Source organism: Amphiura filiformis, chromosome 16 (genome assembly GCF_039555335.1).
Source record: "Amphiura filiformis chromosome 16, Afil_fr2py, whole genome shotgun sequence".
NCBI classification, from domain to species: Eukaryota; Metazoa; Echinodermata; class Ophiuroidea; order Amphilepidida; family Amphiuridae; genus Amphiura; species Amphiura filiformis.
This window is the reverse complement of record NC_092643.1, coordinates 13,668,966-13,695,349: the sequence shown is the minus strand read 5'-3', so window position 1 is coordinate 13,695,349 and position 26,384 is coordinate 13,668,966. Positions and strand designations below refer to the sequence as shown.

Sequence of the window (26,384 nt, the reverse complement as noted above, 5' to 3'; positions counted from 1 at the left end):
GGAACAGTTCTTAAACATGTTAAACCCCAATACGAACATTGATTGAATGACTTTTGAAGATTTGGGTACAAAAACTCATACTCTGCAACTTGGAAGTCAGATTTTGCACTATGATTATGTAATTGAGGTTATTTGACTATGCCATTGGGATGAGGCTCTTGTGGTCCATAATGATGGTTACAGGCTAACATTGCGGAGCAATATGAGATGTTTGCTGTATTTAGGCATTCATGAGCAAATATTTTGCATTTATGTCGCGAGTTGAAGCAAAAGTATTCAGTAATTTGTTCATTTTGTGGTTACCTAATCCTGCCTTGTAATTAATGCTTTATTAAGTATAAATAAAATCTTTGTGGTTGTGGCTGAATTTGTGAAAATAAAACCCTCATAAAAGAAGAACACTTAATATAGTACATCTAGTTCATCTGCAGTCACCTATTTGTCACCAACTCACCGTGCTATTTAGGGAATCGTGATTTGGGTTAGGGTTACCGTGCTAATCGATGGAATGCAGCCACAAAGTTCACAAGCTACACTGTCTACATGTAGCAGGGATTATTCCAACATACCTTGCAGCAACCAATGTTGTTCATCTGGGTTGTGATGTTAAACACCAAGATATGTTATAATAATCTGGTTGACAAGATTGAATTTATTCTCTCATTTTACGATTCCCAGATGATTGAGAGTATTCAGAATTTAATGCTGCTAAAATATTCTATGATACGGTAACGTGCATGTATTTCTGTAGAGTCCGACATTGAAGAGTACAGGTACTAGCTGATTTTGCTGCTCTAAATTATGAGAAATAGCCGCTTGTTTTTGCTTTCAAGTGATAAGAATAACTGGTTTAATAACTTGCTATCTACTGAAGATAGTGGAAAATGTAGGTTGGCTGAAATATAGTTTTAGTGCTATGATAAAAAGAATTAGCTATCAACTGAAGATAACTGGACATTGTCATCTGAAGATAAAAATAAAAATGCTTGAATTAAAACAGCTGATTTGTTTTAAATATGATTTGCTGATTGGTTTGCAATTTCATTTGCTGAAAGCCGCTTCTTAATTATTCTATCTATTGAAGATAGCATATTGGTTTGCTATCTACTGAAGATAGCATAGTGGTTTGCTATCTACTGAAGATAGCTTAGTGGTTTGCTATCTACTGAAGATAGCATAGTGGTTTGCTATCTACTGAAGATAGCATAGTGGTTTGTTTGCTATCTACTGAAGATAGCATAGTGGTTTGCTATCTACTTAAGGTAGCATATTGGTTTGCTATCTACTTAGGGTAGCATATTGGTTTGCTATACTGAAGATAGCAGAGTGGTTTTTCTACCTACTGAAGATATATTAGTTTGCTATCTACTGAAGATAGCATATTGGTTTGCTAACTACTAAAGATAGCATAGTAGTTTGCTATCTACTGAAGATAGCATATATTGGTTTGCTATCTACTAAAGATAGCATATTAGTTTGCTATCTACTGAAGATAGCATATTAGTTTGCTATCTACTGAAGATAGCATATTGGTTTGCTATCTACTAAAGATAGCATATTAATTTCACTATCTACTGAAGATAGCATATTCTTCTGTCTATTAAAGCATGATTAATAGCATATTGATTTTGCTCTCTCTAGTGAAGGTACAATGTAGCATATTGATCTTGCCATCTCCTGAAGATGACTTACTGAGCTTACTATCCACTGAAGTTGTTGGTGATTTCATGTTTGATTGTAGTGGGTGTTGAGTACTTAAATACTATCTTACTCATCATATTTGCTATCTACTGAAGAAGGGTATTTGATAGCCAGCAGAATTGGGCATCTCCTAAAATGAGTGTTGAATTTATTTTACCAAATAAACTTAATGTCTAGTTCTCATTGTAAACATAAAATTTAAAATAATGTGCTGTGTTGACTTTCTCTGGAAATTGTGCACCAAATAAAGCATTTATCCCCAAAATTGACCCAATTTTGGCTCGGTAATTCCTCAAATTGACCAACTGTAATAGCACTGCAATTTTGTGTGTGTCAAATATTATTAATTTTCACTGGGCCAAAATTGCAACATAAAAAAAGCAACAAGATATGCAATGATCAAAAACAACCTTGACATGTCCCTACAGCTTTCTTATACACATTATTGTTGGTATGCATATTATCCCTTTATGATTGCTTACAATGGGCTATAATATAAACTAATCTGACATTTTGAAGATTCTAGACATGTAAATGGCAAGAACTCTGTGACATTTTTGTTTAAACCAAGTGCCACATAGAGATTCCCTGCAGGGTGTTTGCCTACAGTGTATATTGTTCAGTTACATGTAGCTCTTATAATGTGATGTGCTAGCAGAATGCTCTCTGCTCTCATATGAACCAAGTTTGGAATATGATTGCCTCATTCAAGATTTACAAAATTATGCATGTATTTGTGATCTATATGAACTATATCAACACAATCCACGAGCAGTGCCCAATGTTCCTACATGTATGTGTCTCCATTTACTAAGCTATTTTATATTGGTGTCAGACTGTTGATCCTTCTACCAACTAGCTATAATTCAACGATCTTTTTATTAATTGCGTTATTAAATTGTAGGTAAGAGATTGTATATAATGGTTCGTGTTGAGTGGGAAGATTAATTTAATAGTGGAGATGATTTCAGCAATGTATGTACATTTGGTCCCTGAATTATCAGGTGCCTTCATCTATTGCCGCTATACGTCATTAGCTGGTGCGATGCATGCCATAGAAACTATTAAAAATGGATGAAGAGAAAATGTTTGCGGAGCCTTTGAGCTAATATTGAATACAAACGGTGCAAATCTTCACTCGTAACGGTATTGCATGCACATTTATTAAAGTGGAGAGTGGTTTTAACAGATTACACACATGCATTGTAAAGTAAGCATGTTGTTTTCACTATCAATTGATGAGTTGGATCCATGTTTTATTTGGGGAGGGCGGATTAGTGTAGTGGTCTTCTCACTCGCTTCTCACCACTGTAGCCGGGGTTCAATTCCCTGCGGTGCCACATGTGAGTTTGGTTGCCGATCCATGCTCGTCCTCGCAGGTTTTTCGCCGGGTGCTCCGGTTTTCCTCCTGCATCTAAAATCGGACCTCTTCCCATATCCCTGAAATATCAATTTTGGAGGCAAAAATATGCACCTTGATTTTTCACAAATTGCAAAAATATTTCAATTAATTTTTTTTATCAAACAAAGGGGCAGTTAGAAGAGAATTAAGAGTGTTTCCTTAATTATATTTTTGTTTTTAACAATACTGCATAGCCTGGGGTCTTGTAGAGAAGGTACGAAACAACACTATTGGGCTGTTCCGTTTGAAAACTGTGGAACATGTTGGAAATACAATCATATTCAACAGTTTTAACTATTCCAATCATTTTTGTTGATAAAAAGGGGAAACGGCAAGAGTTTGGAATTTAAAACAGAATTTTCTATTTTCTGTAGGCCAAATTGTTCTAAATTTAACAACAATTTATCATTATCAATTTCAACAATTATCAGTTTGAATTTCACATCTAGCCAAAAGTTTCAGCTGGAATTGAGATGGCAGTCAAATCTTCCACAGGGGGCGTGTGGATTTTAACTGGAATAGCCCATTAATTCTTCACAGGTTGTATCTTTGAATTATACATTAACTCAATGAATAGTTCAATGTCGTGGCGTATAAAATATGAAAAGAAATCTGTATTGATTTGAGAGTGTCTAAAAATAAACCAACCAGCAGGTAGAATTGAACATTACTCGTCCGTACCTGGTTATTTCAATGCCATATTTGAACACAGTGGCTTTCTTCACATTATGGCTGTGTTAAGCGAGTAGCGAGGCGTCGTGCGTCCCGCAATGTCCCGTCATGTTTGCCTGACTGCTGTAGGATTTAGTTTCCACCTTGGTTACTGCTCTAGTACACAGCACTATTGATATTTTCATGCTGGCTTTATTTTATTTTTATTTATTTTTAACAATTCTAGCTTGCTTTGAAGCTAGCATGAAATTAAGACTTGCACAAAATGATTCATTGTTAAATTTGTAACTGTGTGAAGAAAGCCAAAACAAATGCTTTGACATTAAGAGCAAAATGGCACCACAAAACAAATGTATATGATTTTTAGTCTGAAAATTGATCACCGTAAATAATTTCACTTTTTTTACTGGTCTTTAGTGCTATCTGTATTCCTTATGTCTCAGTGTTTGACTCACTTACATGTAGGAAATGTTCTCTGTTTATTATTGATCAATATAAAAAGCATATTAGGACTCATTTGAGAGCAGTTGCTTCAATACTTTTTATCTAAAAATACTTTAGATGTGGGCAACAAAAGAAAGCAAGCAAACAGATGTTGATATGTTTGTTGGTTTACTTGTTTGAAGTAACTTGAATTTGATGGTGGTTATGACAGTGTTCAAAATCTAATAAAAGATAAAACATTTTTATTAACATCAGCATGTTTCTAATAAACATGTGGTTAATTTTAATTAATAAGCTTTTTATAGTTATGTATTTTATATGTGATAAGGCAGAAAAAAGGGTTTGTCTCATAAACATTTGCCAAAAAAGCTAAGTGCTATGCGATTTTTTTTTAGTGAAAATTCGGAAAAGTTCTTTTTCTTTCTTTTTTCCCAGTTGGCGAATGCTATTTTTTGTTAAAAAAGGAAATCGCACAAAAAATGCAAAATTTGTTGGTGCTCGATGAGTGTCTTTAAAAATTTCCGTCAAATAAACTACATGGTATCCAAAACAGGGGAAAAAATCCTTTAAAAAGACCAGCGGCGCATTGTCACATGCTTATGCGAGCGGATTCGTGAGACAAACCTTTTTTTTTTGGCCTAATGGTGTGTAAGTTCACAGCATACACTGTTCTGATAACAATCTCATTCACTAATTAATTATGTAATTAATCATGTCTATTGTTTTGTTTTGTTCTTCTAGATGTATGGAGTTTGGCCGTGCTACTCTACATGCTGGTGTGTGGAGAGCCGCCCTTCAATGAAACCAATGACAGCGAAACACTAACCATGATCATGGACTGTAAATATAGAATGCCTGACCATGTCACAGACGAATGTAGAGAGTAAGTACAGGGAAAAACAAGCAAACAAATAAAAACATTCAATAAAATCTGTGATAAAAAACATAGTGAATCTATAGATGAACATACAATAGTGAATCTATAGATGAACATAAAACACTTGTAACATGCTGCCTCTTCACCACTTTAAAAGTTCCAAAAAGGCTCAAATAGGTGTATGATGATTTTTTGTTACATCAGCAGTTTGAAAAGGATTGTATTTTTACACAACCTTACGGTTCTTTTGAGTTCACCTATTGCACTCTAAATTTCAGGTTCTTGATTCCTAAGATATGTTTCAAAATACAGAATTATAATTTTATTACTTTCTGGTTTAATCAAGAACCGCCAGATTTAAAGAACTGAGAGTGCAACTGTGAGAACATATCTGAATTTTGTGCCAGATCCACTCCAAGATTCATGTAGCTAATTCCTATTGTTGCTTGTCAAACGAAAATTTCAAAATATTGTCAGGAGAGGCTGTAGATTTGAGTCTCGCCTTTGTCCAACCAGCAGACAGACAAGTAAGCAGAAAGCAAATAAAAAATAAAGCCAAATTATTGTAAAGTGAATAAAAGATGAATCTGACCTTTTCATGTTTAGTGTAAAAGAGTTTCTTCAGGTTCATTCTAAAATATGTGTGGATGTTGAAGGATGTATGTGGGTGTATATTTTATCACAGTCATGTTCACAGATAGTATTTTAGTCACGGGAAATGGCAAGTTCTTTCATTATCCATTGGAAACTCTCATGATTGACATTTAAATTTTGTATCAAGAATCAAGTGGAAAATCAAACCGTATGCCGTATCTTAAAGGGCAGTATTTATCTTTTTGTCATGTTTCCATTATTAGTAGTTACAAGCAGGGCCAATTTCCTGTGCGCATGAAGGCCATACAGACTCTATATTTGACGTAGAATATTTGATGTATCACGTCGTCGTTATTTCATCTTTTTCCATTCTATTTCCAGTACCTTAAGGGGGTACTACACCCATTGATTTTTTTTTTGCATTTTTTGCATTTTGTGAAGAAATTACAAAAAAATTGGACAAAGTGGTATGCAAAATGAAGGGGCAAATCTTCTCGCTTTTATTGGTGGTATCGGTATCAATGTAGCTTACATGCTTTTACAGATAGAAGCCAAAAGGAGGTACATCACTGATGATTTAAATTCACTTCATTTTGGAAAGCTTACTATCAACGGATTTCGTTAAAATTTTGGATATGTGTTGCTAACGATTAGGGAAATAAAGTTGATATGTAAAATGGGAATAAGTGGTTCCTGATTTCTTTTATGACTTCATGAACTTGGTGCTCCACAACTATCAAAAAGGAACTGGTTAAAATGCTTCTATTTTCAATGTTGAGCTATATTTTGCATTTTTAACTTCATACATTATTGCACTGAAACTTAATTAAGCCATAGGTAACAGGTTACAACAACCATACTACAGCAATGATGAAAAAATTGTATTTCTTGTCACCTATACAACCATATTGGGTAGTTTTCCGTAAGCTTAAGTTTTGTGATTTTGGTAACTATTTTATATTTATTTGTGAAATCAGTCTCAACTAGGCATTCTAAATTGTACTCACCATTTACATCCCAAGGTATATTAGTATATCCACCATGCACTTCTCGATATATATCCAGTTAAAGACAGAATATCAAAGACTCAGTACACCGGTCGCGCTTACCGTTTCCGAGGTTGATGAAGATACTTCTTGCATCGATCCCGAGATGCGGAAAAACCAATAGTCATTTTGTCCCACATAAATGAATAAATAACAAAACCCCCGATCCCCGAGTGGACTCACCCATTCGGTGACGCCACACACGATAATCACCCCTTATCCTCCTTGGTTTCTAGATGAGATAGACGTGTGGATTTTTCTTTACCAACGCTAAGTATCATTACGAACCAAAGGATTTAGATATACAGTTTGTTTGTTACACTGAGGTAAAAACCAACCAGTATAGTCGCTAGGGAGATAGTTTTGACGACATTTTTCGGTTAGAAAAGTGACAAAAACGATCCAAAAACTTAGCTTGTATGTGTGTTTCCGTTCGTATACGGGACACACGTTTTCAAAATGGCCGCCTTAGGACGCCATTTTATTTTTGTTCTCACGTAAAACAACTATAACAGACTAGTAAGTTACAATAGATGTTTGTACAGTACTGTGTATACATGTATGGTGAGTGATTATCGCTATGTTTATGGTGTGCTCTATCGTTATATCTTTCAGTACGCGCCTGATGACGCCGAGTTACTGCTAAGAGTTCGCTGGGTTTCCGAAGGGACCAGCCTGACAAAACAAAAGGTTTTCAGTTTTTCATCCCTTTGTATATATATTTTTATTTCATACTACTACTTCAGCGTCAGCCACTGTGCGTGTGGGTCTGTTTATTGGGCTTGAGCTTGTGTTCGGGGGTAGTGCTGTACGCCCCCGATTACTACAATGTCTAGGCCTTGTCAATCATGCCCTTCCCTTGTACCAGAGTGGGACCCGTGATCCACTCTGCTACTCCCACAGGGATTGCTCTAAATCAAATAAGTGTGCTTCCTTTTGCATAGGCTTATCGGACATCCACTTGAGGATTTAGAAAGTAGCGCTCGCTTAGGTCTTCGACACAGACAGAAGACGTAAGACTAAGAAACAGAGGCCTACAGGTAAGATTGATATGGTAGGTACTGGCGAGGCAGGCAAGGGCAACGCTAAGGTAACCTCCGGGGCTCCGGTCCCGGGCAAGCAGGCGGACCCTCCGGGACTGCTAGCGAGCCCAAGGCCTAGCAGCCAGCGAAAGCACTGACTTTACGCCTAAGCTAGTAGCAGGCAGCAGGGCGGTACTTGCCCTAACAGGCGAGTACCAGTCTACCAGTGAGATCTCTAGCGAGCTTCTTGCAGGTGGACACCCGTCTATTGTTGGCTTAACAGCGGGTCTAGCACCCGCGAAGTAACCGGCGACGGACAGTATGCCAAGGGTACCCGGCTTGCCTGGGTTGAATCTCTAGCATACAGCGTGCAGCGGACTTGCCTCGCCGGTTCAGCACGCAGCGTGCCAGTGGAACCCCCGGCTTGCCTGGGCTGATCCACGGCACGCAGCACGCCTTTCGTTCCCCGCAAGGGTCGAATGAAAACGTGCATGGGTTTAGCAGAGACGATACCGGGGCTAACGCTTCAGGTGTAGTCTTAGCAGAACCAACTGGGGTTGTCACACGGCAGCGTTCCATGGTGGGACCGCCGAGTGATTCCCTGGGCCTGGGCCTGGCTGCCGCCTGTCCGCCGGGACTGGCTAGCGGCTATACCGGGGTTGGGCTCGCAGTCTCTCACGGGACAGCGCACCCAAGTGCAAACAGTGGCAGCTACCGAGACGAGCTACGGCTCGACTTCAGAGGTAGACGCTGTGCACGCGCCCAGAGCTGCCGTAAGTGGTGCGCCACACACAGCGACTTTGGGCGAGGCTCAAGAGGTTAGGTAGGTAGTTTGAACAGCCTGGCTGATCAACAACCCACTTATGTCCTCGAGAGCCAGCAGAGCGTGGGTGATCCATTACAGTCAATGGGTCAATTACCCTCTTATGATCGATCACTATCTATTCAGCGGAGCATGGCTCCATTGATTGATACTGCCTATTCAGGTAGCGAGGTGACTGATCGAGGGTATACACGCCAGCTACCCGTGATACTAGGCAAGCTCCTTTTAGCCAAGGGACAGCCAGTATGGCGGGTACCCATACACACGGCTTGATCCTCTAGCGGGGAACGCCAGAGGCATGGGTACAGTGGTACGCAGCCGGAGCCCTACCGGGCACCACGCTACAACCACGCAGGTACCGCAGTATTCGCCCTGGTTACCACAGTCTCTGTGGCAACAGGGGGAGGCGGTACTGGTACTGCTGCTCCATGGGGTTTCCCTGGTGGCGGATCCTTTCAGGGTCAGCTACCAACAGGGTATGCCCCGTGGTATCCGCCGCAGGGTGGTTTCTTCCACGGTCTTCCACCGTGGCAAGTGCCGCCTAGCGTGGGCAAGCAGTACCACCAGTTGTTACCCAAGCCGGGCGGCGAGTGGCTAACCCTGATACAGCTCAGGGTAGGCCGCACACTGCTATGGCTAGGGCGACAGCAGCGAGAGCGCGGATCCCGGGTGCTATAGCTAGCATCTCGGGTCTAGCGGGAGTACTCCCTCTTCTGCTGGTGTTCAGTTGGCTAGCCACACGGTGGCTTACACCTCCCTGTCCACCTTCAGATGCCCGTCGTCAGACCTCTTCCTCATCAGAGAGTGAGTCAGAGTCTGAAGGCGAGGGAAAGGAGTCGGAAGATGAAACCAGTAGCGACTCACAGTCTGTTGAGACTGTGCAGCTAGCTTCAGGTATCCTTCCCCGCTTCCCCGTGAGGAACTCGCTAGCAATGGTCTGCCTGCGGACACCGCTGAGGTGATGAGCCGTGTGGCCCAAGGTTTGGGCCTGGCTTTTCTCAGGAGGAGTCCGTTTCAGGAGGACCAGGGCATCTTTTTCAGTAGGATGCCCAGCTAGCGGCCCACACAAGGGTCGCCTGCACTTGCATTCCCCGGCGGACCTCAAGGGTAGGTTTCGTGAGGGCTGTCAGGCTCGCTGGAGCTTCGACGCCGCTGCGTGCTTGCACGCTTCCACCGCGTGTTTCGCAGGAGGACTACGTAAACCTACCTCAGGGTCCCTGACATGGATCCAGACGCGTTAAGCGCCTGCCGCTAGCGGCTAAGGCGACGGGTCGCTCTCCCCCAGTGGGAGGAGGAGCTAAAGCTCATCGATAAGCGAGCACGCCGCTTATCAGAGTCTCTAGCGCCGCTACCACGCTTGCCGAGCACCTCGGTAGGAAGGTAGCTAACCACCACGGGCAACGCCGAATTCTTCCGCTGAGGTTAATCTGTTAGCGGTGCTAACAGCTAACCTCAACGAGAGTTCTATAGGCCTAGCCCCTAGGATGTCATCTCGCCGCCGTGAGAATGCCTGTCTGTCCCTCCAGTCAACTTACGGCTCCGACTTTGCTGATGCAATGAAGAAGTCAGACTCGGTGGGACAGGGGCTACTTTTGACAGGCCTTTTGCGCCACGGTTGAGGACCGGGCAAAGAAGGCCACCAATGAGAGCACTCTGACGAAGTCGGAGGCTGCCCTGACCAGGGGGAAGGGCAGTAAGGCGAAGAAGAAGCACAAGAAGAAGAAGTCTGCTAAGCGTTCTTCAGCGCCAGTTCTGGCTACAACAGGACGACCACCGCGGTCTACACCCGAGCCCGAGGCTACTCCAGCACCTCCCAAAAAGACTGGGAAGCGCAAGAGTAGTGCTGGATCAGATGGCAAGCCCCCAAGAAGAGCCGTTCTTCTAAGGGTGGCAAACCAGATCGGTCCTGAGGGCACGGGCGGTCGACAGTCCATGCCGGCAGGTTTGACTTCCCACAGGGATTCCCCTGTGGGCGGCCGCTGTGCATTACGCCCAGAGATGGCATGCCATCTCACCGGGCGCCTGGGTATTGTCAGTGGTCAGTGGGGGTTACAGGCTGGAATTTACCAGCCACCCCTCGCGCGCCTGCACAATTCAGAGGTCCACGGTAGTGCCGCCAGACGGCCCCCAGCGCCGGGCACTACTGTCAGAGGTCACTCAGCTTCTCACGAAGCAAGCGATTGTCCCGGCTCACCCCCTTTCACCAAGGGTTTTTGGAGCACGCTTTTTTCTGGCTCCAAAGAAGACCGGCGATTGAGGTTCATTCTGAACCTCAAGCCGCTGAACCAGTTCATCAGGCCCAAGAGGTTCAGAATGGAGACTCTCGCTTCGGTGCTAGCCTGCCCCATCAAGGGTATGTGGGCGGCATCGCTAGATCTCTCGGACGCATATCTGCATGTTCCGATCGCACCTCAAGATCAGAGGTTTCTACGCTTCAAGGTACAGGGTCAAACTTACCAGTTTCGATGCTCGCCATTCGCTTGTCCACCTCCCCAGAGTGTTTACACTCCTGGTCAGGGCGGTGGCAGCGCATCTGAAGCGCAGGGGAGTCAACATGTGTTGCTACCTGGACGATTGGTTCATTTACGGACGCACCCCACTGGAGACACAGTGTCTCGTGGAGTTAGTAGTCCGTGACGGTGCGGGACCTGGGATTTCTGATCAACGCCAAGAAATCCAATTTGGTCCCGAAAGAGACACCACTATTCTTAGGGGCCCAGATCAACCTCAAGGAGGGGATCGCGGGCGCCTCACCCGAGAGGGTGACGACTTAACATGGCGAGGTGTGCCCGACTCTTGGCCGAGTCAGAGGGAGCACCCGCTGTGGCATGGATGAAGGTTTTGGGCCTTATGGCCAGTATGGTAGACCTCGCACTGCACTGCCGCTTTCACATGAGGCCTATACAACTACACCTTCTAGCCTTTTACAGGCCCAGTCGTCACCAATATCCTCGCGGTTCGATGTCGGAGATCGCGCGAGAGGAACTCTGGTGGTGGACCCATCAGCCCAATTTGACTCAAGGTGTCAGGTTCCCTGCACCAGCGGTGCGTCACGTAGTGACGACCGACGCGCCAAAACTGGGCTGGGGGGCCACATCCACGGGACTCAGTCTCGGCCTATGGTCGGCCACGGAGACGGAGTTCCATATCAACCTTCTCGAACTTTGGGCAGTGGAGAGAACTCTCCAGCATTTCGAGAAGGTGATCGTGGGATCTCATATCGTTGTCCAAACGGACAACACAACCGTGGTGGCCTACCTCAACAGACAAGGGGGCACAAGGTCACCACGGTTGTGCCTGCACGCACTACGCCTGATAGGGTGGTGCAAGGCCAGGCAGATTACGTTGAGAGCGATGCACATAGCGGGAGTCACCAACATCCTCGCGGACGATCTGTCACGAGGAAAGGTGTCGGGACCTACAGAATGGTCCCTTGCTCCGCAGGTCGCCCAGACGATCTTCGAGGTGATGTACCACCCCTCGATAGATTTGTTCGCATCTCATCGCAATCATCAGCTGCCGTGTACTGCTCGAGGGTCGCAGACCCACAGGCATTCGCCGTGGGACGCTCTGTCCGTAGACTGGGAGGAATGACTGCTTACGCTTCCCCGATCTCGCTACTCGCAAGGGTGGTGACCAAGATCGGGAGGGAGGATTGCAACGTCATTCTGATAGCACCGTTCTGGCCGAAACACCTGTGGTTTCGACCGATGGTGGATCTACTAGCGGCACAGCCGCGAGTACTCCCCGAGTTACCAAATCTACTCCGGATGCCCGGGAGAGGTACCAAGTCTACCACTAGAGCACCTGCAGTTAGCTGCATGGCCCTTATCAGGAACGTGGCGGCGGAGGGAGGCTTTTCATCAGAAGCTGCTTCTTCATCGCCGGGGTAGACGAGTCTACCCTCCGCACGTATAGTCAGCGTTTGGCTCCCTACTACGCATGGTGCGATGAGAGAATACATCTCCCACTAGAGCCTCTGTGCCTCTAGCGGCAGGTTTTCTGACAGAAAAGTTCAGGTCAGGACTTCAGCAGGCAACGATAGCCAACTATAAGTCAGCCATTCTCTCGGTTCATCGAGTATTCGACGACGGGTCGACTATCAATTCAGATGGGTCCCTAAGTCTTCTTCTCGACGGTATGTTCAACGAGCGCTCGCCGAAAGGAAGGTGGTCCTCCATGGGACCTCAACACAGTCTTGGAGTATATTAAGGGTCCCCTTTGAGCCCCTGTCAAAAGCGACCCTTAAATACGCCACTCTTAAGGCGGCCTTTCTTCTGGCGTTGGCTTGGACGGCGCTGCTCAGAGTTGCACGCAGTCTCAAGTCAGCCTCCGTGATTTACTAACAACGGGCGACGCTGTTTCTTCGCCCGGATTTCCTTGCAAAAAATGAGCGAAGTACATTCCGACACTCGCCTCTTCCTCCCCAGTATTGGGCAGGGTTCATCAATAGTCAAGACAGGTTGTGGTGCCCGTGAGGGCGCTACAGCACTACCTTGGCCGAACACAAACCTTAAGAGGGGCTCATGACCGCTTATTTATCACTCACGCAGAACCGCACGGTCCAGCCGCTAAACAGACTCTGGCACGGTGGCTGGTCCAGGTGTTGGTGGACTCGGGGCGGTAAAAGACGCCGCCCCAAGGCCCACTCAACCAGATCTATCTCATCTTCGTGGGCCTACCATAGGGGGTCCCCATAGAAGAGATTTGTCAGGCTGTGTCTTGGAAGAACCCGTCGTCCTTTTCCACGGTTTACTACAAAAACGTAAACCAACGACCAGGCGATAAGTTCTCCAGGGCCATTCTGCGGAGATAATATGGTGGTTGGGTATCAGGTGTTTTGCGGACAATCAGAATTCCAACATGGTAAGAACCAGTGTTTCTATTCTTAACCTCTGAACTTTCAGTTCAGGGGTTTTTGTCTGTTCACGTAGTCTTTCTGTTTCCGGCCGTGAGGGGGGAAATAGTTTGACCTCGCGATTACCATGCTACCCACTCTCCCGATCCTTATCAGATGCTGGCCAATCTTGTACCTCCATCCGTCGGAAAAAAAAAAAATAAATCTTTCAGATGTAGAAGCAAGAAGTATCTTAATCAAAATCGAAAACGGTAAGATCGACCGGTGTACTGCGTCTAGTCCCAAACAAAAATGTTTGGTAGACTCATAACCGTGCGATCTTACCTTCCGATGTTGATTATCCCGACCCGCCGCCCCTACAAGTTTGGCCGAGTAGGGGCTGCCCAAGTCGGATAAGGGTGATTATCGTAGTGTGACGTCACCGAATGGGTGAGTCCACTCGGGGATCGGGGTTTTGTTATTTATTCATTTATGTGGGACAAAATGACTATTGGTTTTTTCCGCATCTCGGGATCGATGCAAGAAGTATCTTAATCAACATCGGAAAGGTAAGATCGCACCGGTTATGAGTCTACCAAACATTTTTGTTTGGGACTAATTATGCCTCATATGATATCACAGACTCTCACATGTGTATTCAAAATTGATGCTTAAATTTGACCTGAACCAATTGACCTATAACCTGACATACGGTGACCTAATAGCCTTTTCTTCTCCTAACAACTAATGACTATGCATCAATTGTATAAGTGTTTATTTAATTTATTCAGTGTTATATCATGGTAGGTATTTTGCATGCACCACTATAGATTTTCTATAGAGAGTATAACAAAGGATTTAATGTATTCTATTCATGTACCCTACTTGAACATTTTCAAAAGAATAAATTATGGTTTGTTATGAAACACAGATCTGAGTTACTAGGTTACAGTAAACAAAAAATATATAGGGCTAAAATGACTTACTAAAATTGTTGAAATTCACTTTATATGTAGATATATTTTATAAGTTCAGGACATGAGGTGATAAACATATATATGTACTTAATAAATTTGCAAGAAAAAAAAGAAGAGGGGTACTGATGAAAATCGGGGTATTATATCGCCTTAATGTTATTTAACTTCTAACAAATATTTGATGATGTAAACGGATATAATCATAAGGCTTGTCGTTGGCTGATATGCCATGCCATGCCATGCCGCAGAACCTTACCTAAGTGCTCAACATGTTGACGCCGGTGGCATTCGAACCCATGACCTTGAGCTACATCTTGGACTGCTGCGCCACCGTTCCCCCGTATTCCCGTAATTAACAACCTGTCCTACATGCTTACACATTTCAATTTGACCAACATCCAATTGTATAGTTCTGGTGTACATGTATGTACAGTCATGTATACAAGCAGAGAAGCATGTCCACATCTTAATAAATTGAAAATTAAAGCAAGATGGCTTAGTGTTGTATTTGAGGGTATTGAACTCGGATGGTAAATGAGGCACCGGAATGCAAATAGTACCTGGTTTGCAGATGGAGTCTTGATGGTCCACTGACTACTCAATGACTGAATATCAATCATCACGGTAAAATAGATGACCATGCTGATCTCATCTTAGAAGTAAAGTTATTAATACTTGAATGCATGAATATTTCGAGAATTTCACAACTGACAAAGATTCACAAAATATTCATATAAAATGTCTTATTTTGCTACAATGAGCGAAATGAGAATGTTTCCAGAAATATAATTAAGGCCAAGTAAAATATAAAAAAAACATGTTTCACGTCCGGGTTTTTATTTTGTATTTTTTATAGCAAAATAGGTGTGAAAACCCGTACAATTAGAGCTGTTTTAGCATATTCAATAATGCCTGGAAAAAGGAGGGGTCTTTTTTTATTTTGTTGTTCAGAAAGGTAGCACCTCTATAAAAATGTTTGAGAGACAAATATTTTTTATTTTTGGCCTTACATAACGTATAACTGTTTATGACAGCCCGATGAGCGTCATTTGACCTAGTTGATGCGATGCTCATTAGCCTTTCGTCATACATTTGTCTCAATCAGTGATTGATCAATGCTCTCTCATAAATCTGTAGCTATATAATTTTATGCATATTTACTCTAGATAGCTTTTTAATCTGAGCTAATCAATGCTAATTTGGTCTGGCCAAAGGAGCAGGTATAATTGTGTGCAGTCTACCTGTAGGAGAAGGAATCCATAGAGTGTTCATTATAGAGGAGCAAGAACTGGGAAATAAGCAACCAACATGATGATCATGCTGGTTTTTGATGTATTTATCCTTATTTTAAGCCATCATGTAATTTCCATACAAAAATTCTTTGTAAAATGTTAGTTTTCACTATCACTCAGATATATATACAGTAACTGTCTTTTACTGTCGATTCAGACACACAGTCACACATTGATCTTGGCTCTAGAGTGTTCTACTTTAGCATATACCATTCAGGCCTAGAAATCTTTGACAGTGTGAGCGAAGTTGCATTCTCGCAAGAGCATTATGCAAGAATCCTTTTTTTTGCAAATTTAGGATTCCTCCATACAAATCTACCTCCTGCTGAACAAAATAATTATGCAAGAATCCTTGATTTTTTTAAATTTAGGATTCCTCCATTTACATAACTATACCTCCCGCTGCCTAAAATAATTATTTAAAAAATACTGCCCTTATCAGCCACTATCGAATTGTGACTTTTGTTTGTCAGTCAAATTAATTTGTGCTCTGTGTGCTGATTAAAGGAATAACATCATTAAATATGTAAATTTGTAATCAGATGAGCTCTCACCATCTTCTCAAAGCTAACTATTCTGTTATAAAGATTTGGATGTCTGATGCTTCAAGTACTATTGCACGAAAAGAAAAATAGCAATATGCTATTATTAATTAATACTAGCAATATTGCTGTAACGGGAGCGTAATTATATAGCACCTCGCAAGCAAGTAGACCGGATAACGAGCAACCAATATGCGTAAGGTTAATGAGAAGGGTCCAAATCCCTACGGCCAGATTAGCTACTAAAAATACAGCAGATTAGTGGCTGGCTGGCTGGCTGCTTGACTGGCTAGCTAGTTAGCCATGCAGCTATCTCTAATTGGCTGCAGAGATGCAAGATGCTCGTGGCTTCATCACCATTTGCTTTATAAATCTGTTGCAGTGTAAATGGAGTGATGCATACATGTATCTGATAACACTTTGGGAACATTCTGGATGCGGCTAGCCCTTCCATCTTTTGAGTTGAGTTGAGAGATGGCAGTATGGTGTCTGGCACGCTGGATGCAGATCACAGAATGTAATGGGAGATTAAGGAAGTTCAAATAACCCTCTGCGTAACACTATCGGAAATATGTGATGGACATTCGTGGAGAAAACAGCGAAGTACCTTTCAGCGAAATTAAAGATGTATTGATATTTGACATTTGTTTGTACATGTGCATTTTCTGCAAATGCAATGATGAGGCTCCCATTAAATGAGAGATTCCCCAACCCAGCTGGGGAAAGCTGGGCACTGGTAATGGTATTTAGGTATGGGCCCTAAATAGCTCTTAATCAGAGCCCTTGTGATAACACAAGTCCAGTGACTAGGGTATAAACCATGCACAAACCCTCTGATCACCACAGGTCCTGAGCCTGCCCCTTTAATCTCAAATGTTTAGTGACCGCAGAGCCCTCATGATACGATACATCCAGTTAATAGTGACTAGGCCCGTAACACCAGGCATGCACAAAATATCTGATCACAACAGGTCCTTGGACTCGCGTCCCTTTTCTCTGACCACAAAATATTCAGTGATCGCTGCCAGCACAGGCACATCTAGAACGGCTCAGAGAGGGTAGGTCATGGTTTTCACATTTTGTTTTTAACATGACAATTTTATTGAGGATTCATATGAAAACTCAGAATCTGAGCTAATCCTATTTCCCTTGCCATATGTGACATGCAAATTTGGCCCAATACATAAATGTATGGCTTCAACTTGCATGCATGTATTTTTCATGTGCATTAGAACATGGTATTGAAGCACTAAAAATGGTTGCTCATAAGTAGCATAATATTAAAGTAATAAGATTGTCCCAGGTATTTTGTTCATTTTATTCCCAAGATAGTGCATTTAAACAAGCACTGATCAAAAGTCACTAATCAGTGTTGTGATGCTCCTCAGTTCAATTCCATGTGTAAATGATATGCCATTACAATGATGAGAATATTTCTCACCATTATCAACAGCATTACTAGCATTAATTGTTTTGATGACAACACAGGAGGGTTATTGCCAATGTGAAATTCTCTCACCATGCCGTATCAAATGAATTTGTTAATTCTATAACAGAGCAGACAAACCAACAGTTCAAATAGATAATGGAATGTGTGTTATGCAGGAAGATACACAGTGATATATATGCTGCACTCATAAAACCGTTTGAATTAGTGACTGCACTTAGCAATATATATGCATTGGGATATTCCAGTTGAATCCATTCACCCCCATGGAAGACATAACCTTAATCTCCCATACAAGGTGTGTAGATTTCAGAAAATGGGAGTCAACGATTCAGGTAAACTCAATATGAAATTCACATTAAGGTCATGTCTTCCATAGATTTCAGCTGGAATAACTCATTGGCTTTCCTCATCACAGATTGTGCCTATACATCCTAAAAAGGTGGATTTGAGCTGAACTGGTGGAGATTATTTAATGGTTTGAGAGTTCAATGGTAATGAAATTAAATGTTTCACAAGTGTGCTCGTTTATTAATTGGAGTGAAATCATCTAATTACTGCACTAAAATGAAAGCCCACTGGCCCCAAATGGGAGATTCTACTTCAAATGTGGGGTGGAATTATGTGGAGGGACAAAGCAGGAATAATGCCACAATTTAATAATTAATAAAGCAGATATCAGTAAGCTGATACTAAAGCATGTCCCAATTTTATCGGCATCAAATTTGCTGGACTTACCCACAATGCAAATTCAAATGTCAAATGACATACATTTCTTCACGATTTCTTTGGAAATACCGTACATTGATTCCAGGATGGTAATGATAAAAATAGGATATAGTAAGTATGATTCTAAAATCTCATCAACATGAGGTAAATCGGAGGAATGAGGCTGTCAATCGGGTCAAGGATTTGTATTTGAAGAACAAAAGTTCTTGCATTGCAATTTGCAATGCATATTAACTCGACTTATTTACTATTGAGTGTTTAGCTTTGCTATCCTGTGCCAGGACTAGAATTTCAGATTAGATTTCATGCAGCTAAGAATAGCCAAACTGGTGTTGTTTACAATACTCAAGTTCAAATATATTGTAGGTTGGATTGCCTTGTATGCAATCACTGTTCCTGCAGCTCCACATTGTATTTTAATTTTTGGGGCTATTTAGAACCGTTTTTTGTAAAACCTGAGTGAAAGAAATCTGTTTTCATAGAAAGTGCTGGATTTGCTGAAGTAAAACAGGGATACTAATTGTCAATATAACCCTTTACAATTTTTGTGTTTTAACAGGGATGTAAGAGTTCCTCATTTCCACAGAATTCTGTGTTTCTTGCTTCCTTGCGAGAACATTTTTGAAAACTTGATGCAAAACATTCAAACATAATGTTAATAACAGTTATCAAGTGTTGAATACGTTGATAAAATATTTTGCAAAAATGATTGACAAAAATATTTTGTACTAAGTTGACAATGTTTTAAAACATTTTTTGTCTCACAGTGTTTTTCATATCAAAGGTTTTAAAATGTTTTCATGACCTTTAAACTGCCTTGATGTTATTAAAACCTTTTGATCAATACCAAAATGTGTTTATAACGTTTTAAAACCATTTTTGTGTTTGCTGGGACACCTTCGACTTTCTTATACTGCATTGGTGATCTTGCGCTGTGATATAAATTCAAGCAGGCATGCAAATTTCCTTAATATTTGACTCCATTTTGATTCACCCTAGGTTTCACTTAAATAATCAATTGTATGATAATTAGGATCAGGGTCTATACAGTTTGTGTATAGCCTCACTTTTCAAAACGTCTTGTCTTGTCCCTTTAAAATCTATGTGTATGAGCACAAGTAGAAAAATCAATAAATATGATGTAATTTTAATCTAAAAATAAGTGAATCTGCGTGAAATTGTTGAAGCCAAATGTGTTATCTAGATGTGTACTGTGATACCGTGTGCTGTCTTCCTTTAAAGTTCACAGGAATTGGGAGATAGTAAACTGGCAGAGCGTGGAGCCAGTTATTTTTGTCACAAGTTATTATTTGAGTCATTTAAGGTGACTACATGCATAATACATGGGTCATGGGTAGAAACGTTTTATGGTTAAAGGAATAGAAACAGTTACATACAGTATGACTTGTAGCTAAGAACATTATAAACGCAACAAATTTACTAGAAGTTCACATACATGCACTTTCATTTTGCAAATATCATGACCTGTTGACCTGGATCCGTCAGTCACGTAATACCAGGATATTCATCAAAACTAGTAACATCTTGGAGGAATTTATTTGTCATAAACTGAACATTAATTTTGGATCGGGCCGCCCTATAACTGGCAGCACACGCACCATTTGTGCCACATCATTCCTAGTGGAGTGCCGATAGATGCAGCGTTAAAAATAATAATAATATGAATTTATTGTACTATTTTGCTATGAAAATTGTATTTTAATTGAATAGAAATGTATGCAAAAATAGTCATAGCCAGTGTTCGATTTTCATCTATTTTTTTGTGTAGCAAAAATTGCTACTCACTTTCAGATTTGAGTAGCAATTCCAAAATTTTGAGTAGCAGTTTGTTTTCATCATATTTTATAGATTTTTTTGTATTTTCTTATCTTCTCACAGATTACTCAATCCCAGTACTCAATGCTTAAAAAAATGTTATGCAACTGCAGTGTTGCAGACCGAATGTGGTTCAAAATTCGGCACCTAAACTAGATACAGACTTTAAGGTACATATTTCGAGGTGCATAACAAACACCAAATTGGTGTCATAACAAACACCAAATTGGTGTCGATGACCTGACATGCATGCATTCTTTTGTCGAGAGTTCACAAGATCTTTCAATTTGTGCCGAGTGTCCTTGGCAGACTTGACTATGCTTCAGTGGTCATGAAAGGATTCAATAGATAACCTCTGCCCCACTAATCCCCAGCTATTGTCTGAAATTGCACCTCGGAAGATATATTATAACAACTCAGTCCCTCAAATGATAGTCATATAACGACCAAAAGATAAATGACTGACTATCATTGAGGACTGAGTTCCGCAGTCTAACCTAAACTTCCTAAGCTGATTATTGTGTGCCCTTTCTAAACGCAAATTTTCCTTCAGTAATCAAGAGAAGTCCTACATTTTTGAGTAGAGGAAACTCACTAATTTATTAGCTGAAGCATTAAAATAATGTGAGGAATCTATGAAATCCTAAAAATCTTGTATAATTTTGGAAGATTGTCACCAAGGACACACGATATTTCCATCTCACCACTGAACTATACACCATATAAACAGTGCTACTTCTATGACGTCATAAAATTAATATGCACGTTTTTAGTTATCTGGTAATACATGGAAGTTTGTAACACAACAAAAAATTTGCATACAAGGGAGGATACTGTATTTAGTTTAATGGCGTAAACATCACGATTTAGGGACTTTTGGGTCATATTTTTGTGGATTATTTTCTTGGAAATAGAATTTATGGAAACATTTTTGACTTCGACAAATGGCAACTTGCAAATGATGGTATATCAGCGTGGTTCACGATCGCAAGTAGGCATTTTCCCCCAATTTTATGGGATCGCATTTTTTGCTACTGGTCTGTGTAGTTGAGTAGCAGTTTGTAAAAAATGACTCGCATTTTGCGATGCGAATCCAGGTAAATCGAACACTGGTCATAGCCAATCAAAAATCCATGAGTTTCCCAGGGTTCTTCCCCCAGACCATGCCCAGACCTCCACTGGCTACCCCATCATCAGTCTGGTCCGTGATCATGATGGCCTTAGGGTGGGCCGGCCCTGTGCCCCACCCGTTAAAATGGTTAGTCACTCCACTCTCATGGATTTCAATGGTTTATAATATGATTTTAACAGTTAAAAGTTTTGCTTCACTAACTTTGTCCTCTTTGGGATTAATCATTATTTTCCCCATATTCCTCCTTTATTCTACCCATATTACGTTTAGATCATTAGAAATGTCTTCTTGGTCCATAAATGTTGAGTTGAATAATTATAGAGAAGTGAAATATCTACCAAATTACATTTTAAATAGATCTGGAAAGTTATAAAACATCATTGGTTCAGATTCAGAATATGGTACCTTTTTAATGTGGGGAAACCTTAAGTGTCATCTATAGTGTCTATGCAGTGTTATTTACAGGATATACATTGGTTAAAATATTTGTGCTGTATGGTAAGTTAGCAGCACACAATTAAAATAACAAGTTTGATTTGGTTCAATGACCAGATATATAAACTATCGTATTGTGAATTGCAAACTTGACTTCTGGATGTAAACTACAAGTTTAATATTTTGACAAAATCTCATAGTGATCAGGTCATTTTAGTATCTGTCACAACTATGCATACTGGTACCTTTAATCGCAAAACTGATGTAAAAGTTTAAATTCAAGTCAAATGCATTTTGAAGCCAGCTGATATAGGATGTGTCTGTTGTAAGCACAAAGCACTTAGGGCATTGAAAAAAAAGTAACAATTTAAATAGGAAAATTGTTAATTCCATTTTACTTTCAGAGTCAAAATTAAATATCACTGAGTGAGAGTCTCTCATCGTTAATTATGAATATTTTGCAAATTCAATCGCGATAGGATATTTTTAACAAGGACTTGATTATAGGAAGCAAGCATGATGGATGATGTCAATTAAGATACTGTAGGAGTTACAGCAGTGGTTATTACATACATGTATACATGTATGATACCAACCTGAAGAACATTATGATATGAATATTTGATTGGATTTGAAACTAGTCATTATTGTTTTTGCTCTACTATGTCAAAACTAGATGAAATATTCAGGTACTATTTAGTATTTTGTTGTCTCAAAATGGAAGAAATTATAAGAGCCGGTGAATTACAGTGTGAATATTTCATCATAAGGCCCGTCACATTGAATTCTTAGTTTACTGTTTAAGATTTTTTTAAAGGCATGAGGTAACTTTAAGTACGGTATTAATTATTAATTACTTATTATTTTCTTTATTTTGAAACGAGTGGTCACAGTCTAATATCAACAGTAATTTTGGCACTGCGGATTTAATAATATTGCAATTATGGTTGATTTTATACATTGATAATAATGCAGGGGTGTTCTCTGTTTGTTCAGCATCATAGTTAGGATGGTCAAAGTAAGAGAGTAGCAAGTCATTTAACAGAGAAAATGTCAAATAAAAATCAAATAATTCAATATTTTGCAATTCTCAATTTTGGATGCAGGAGAGAAACAGTACACTCAAAGTCAATTGTGAAGGGCCTAATAGGCAATTCTGTCTTCTGTTTGATCAAATAGTACATTATTCAGTATTCCCTGTGCACTTGCCACAAGGTGGACGCTTAGGTTATCGCATGAAAGGAATTATGGTCCCGCCTGATGTAACACATTGCATTTAGACGCAGCTTAATTGTAACAGCCGAATTCTGATGATTTGACAATTGCAAAGTCCTGCATTGACATTTCACAATGAAAATTTGTTTAAAATTTGAATACTTTGCTGATTATCTTATGATCCTTTCAGACAAGCGAATCTCTTTAAATTACATCCCATCCGTGATTACACATGAAGTCGGTGAATGAGTATACTCCCACATAACATGATGTATGTGACATTTTTGTTGTTGTCTCAAGCAGAAATACCGAGAAAACTGGGGGAGAGTTAGCTAGTTTGTGCATTTATTTAATGTCAAAGACAAGATGGAATGGGATTGATTAACATTTTGGCATTAGAAAACAAAACAATCTTGAACATTGATTGGTTATACTCATAAAACATGAGAAGGGCATAGCATTCAAATGATTTCTTAGAAAAGATATATAGATTTTAAAAAGGATAAAAACTAAAAATGTCCCATAATATACTAAAGTATATATACTCATACAAAATAATTTTTGATTTTGAGTATGGAATGTCAGTTTTTAACAGATTTTTTTTTAAATTTGTTCTTAAATGTGAGAACAAAGCAGTGACTTGATTTAAGAATGTGGCTAAAATTAGATGGGCTTGTAGAATATTTTTTTAAATAGGGGTGAACTTATAGCTAAGGTGGACTTATACCGACTTGGTTATGGTACACTACTGTTTAACAGGTGTATTCCGTTCTAATTACTTGAAATCACCCCAAGATATGCAATGTTTGCTTAAGGTAATAGAGTGGAAATCCAATTCTGATTGACAGAGGGAAGAGGAATTGACCTGGAATCAGGTCTGCAGCCAAATCACAACAATTTTCTCAACCTCAATCAAAGTTAATGTAACAAAAAAATTGTTACAGTGACTACTGGTGTTGACAGAGTAAATTTGTCTTGGTATAGTTCAAATTAAAGAATAACACAATGTAAATTGTTATATTATGTAAATGTGTTGATGCAGGTAGGAGTTATTTTTGAACCCAATTTACAGGAAATTGTGGAATTCAATTTGTATCATGAATGGGAGTTGTTGACAGAGCAAGCAGGGGTAGAAATAAGGGACCATTTCCTGATAGCCATCCGGGCTATCTAGCCATTTTTTCTGATAGCCCTGAAGGAAATTCAATAGCCCTGAAAAAGACATTGTTTTCGCACAATTCAAACCAATCGTTTGTTCAAATATTCAGTTATTAGTGAGTAACCCTTACCCCCAGAACCCCTGAAAGTGTTAAAATATGCACTCAAATCCTAAAATGAAGGGTTCTTAATCTCGAATCTGTCAAGTATTGAATGTACCGTTTTAATTAATTGGTATCAGATTTTGTGATTTTGGTTACAATGGATGATGTGTTACCGGTATAGATTCATGGTATAAAAAATTTAGTTAAAGCCTGGCAAAATGTGATCTCGCTTTTCACGCATACGATTCTCGCCTGTAACCAACCATCTTGCTTTTTAAGAAAGTTCCCAAGCAGTTTACTTACTATAAAAGTGTTGCTTTATGCCATATAAAAGTTCAGCGAATTCCACAAAATGCAGTAAACTTCGCAAAGTGCAGAATTCAACACCATTGGCACCACATGGAACCCATGCATTTCTCAATAAAAATGACATTTCATTGCAAATGAGTTCAAGTTTAGGCCAAATATTATGATATTTATTGAATTACTGGAGTATGATGACTATAAAACATAATTCAAGGGCAACTTTTTGTCATTTTTTTCTTCTACGGCCGATCATTGTGTCGTATTTCACCGATGGCATATGGCCCATTTCACGGTTAGGCGCCACTTTTGGTGAAAAAAACTTGAAATTTTCAAAATGGATTAAATTTCATTTAATTGGGGTTTTCTTTTCCACATAAGACCAGATTTTCATAAAAATATCATTTCCCAGCTTAAATCTCTCTACTTCTTGAAGAAAATTATAATTTATTATCTCATGTTATGTAATTTTTTAACAAATTTGATAAATATTGAGTAGTGAATATTTATACTTTTACTGTCCAATATATATATAATAGATATTTAAAATAAACAAGTATGTCATAGGCTCTCTTCTGACCAAATTTGGGCAAATTTTGTTGTGTAATGACAAATTTATGGCCACTTACATGTAATTTTGTGGTAAAAAGGAAATTGACATGAAAAGGTTTACTCAACAATTTTAATAATCAATGAATGACTCTGATATTTCACAGCTTTGATGGTCATAATATGGGTAATGTTCACAAATAATATCAGCCAGTTTGAAAGCACAGGTCAAATTCAAGATTCTTATGTTTGTGCAATTTTGATGTGACAGATGTCAATGTGAACGGAAACCACACATTGTAAAGCAGAGTATGTTTCAGAAAATAATGATTCAAAGAGTTTTCACACACTCAGTAAATTAAATGGGATATATTGAAACATATTAACCTGTGTTAGTGTTCATTTTAAAACATTGTTTACAATTTATAGAGGTGGATGTGACATTTTTAATTGTGAACAGAATATTTCATTATTATAAACAGTTTGCTTGTCAAAATATAAGCTTTAAAGCACTTCTAACACATATATTTTGATAGATTCTATTGAATTGAGCAATGCTAAAATGTTTTTCCTGACCCTTTATACTTTTGCCAAGCAAAATGTTTATAATACTGAAATATTCCGTTCACAATTGAAAATGTCACATCCGCTTCTGTAAATTGTATACAAAACTGTCCCCTAAAAGACAACAACAAAGCCATGAAATAATCATATGTGACATGTATGAAATAATAAACCTATTTTAGAAAGTCAAATATCATGTTGTTTAAGTATTTTGGCCTAAAAACTACTAATTTTGAGGATGTGACATGTGAACGGAAATTGAAGCTTTTTGAATCTCCTGTCACAATTAAAGAAGGCATGCTGAATTAAAAACTTATTGTGCCTTTTGATCCCCCACAAACCTGTAATGAAATAACTTCAAACTGGCATCCTAGTCCCATACCTGTCTTAGTTCTTTGAAGAAACTATTTTGGATGTGACAGGTACCATGGATGTGACACATGTGAACGGAAACTTTGAAATGACATCTGCAAGCTAAGTTGATGAAGGAGTTTTCATTAAATGGTGTCATTAGATAGCTCATAGCAGGAGATTTTTAAAAATCAAGGAGAACAAATTCTGCCACTTATTTGTTAATAAATTATACTATTTGGAAAATTAATCGGATGTGACAAAATTGTGAACGGAATTTGTTGGCAAAAATTCAAAATATCGCTGTATCTACGTATTAAGAGCAACAAGTG

At 39.9% G+C, this 26,384-nt stretch overlaps 1 protein-coding gene across 1 annotated transcript in view; it reads left to right on the top strand.

Moving 5' to 3' along the window:
* Positions 1 to 26,384, top strand: part of LOC140135594 (uncharacterized) — a 98,232-nt gene that overhangs the window by 37,858 nt on the left and 33,990 nt on the right. The window contains 1 exon segment of the mRNA XM_072157136.1: positions 4,961 to 5,102. Within this exon segment, the coding sequence (XP_072013237.1) occupies positions 4,961 to 5,102 (142 nt within the window).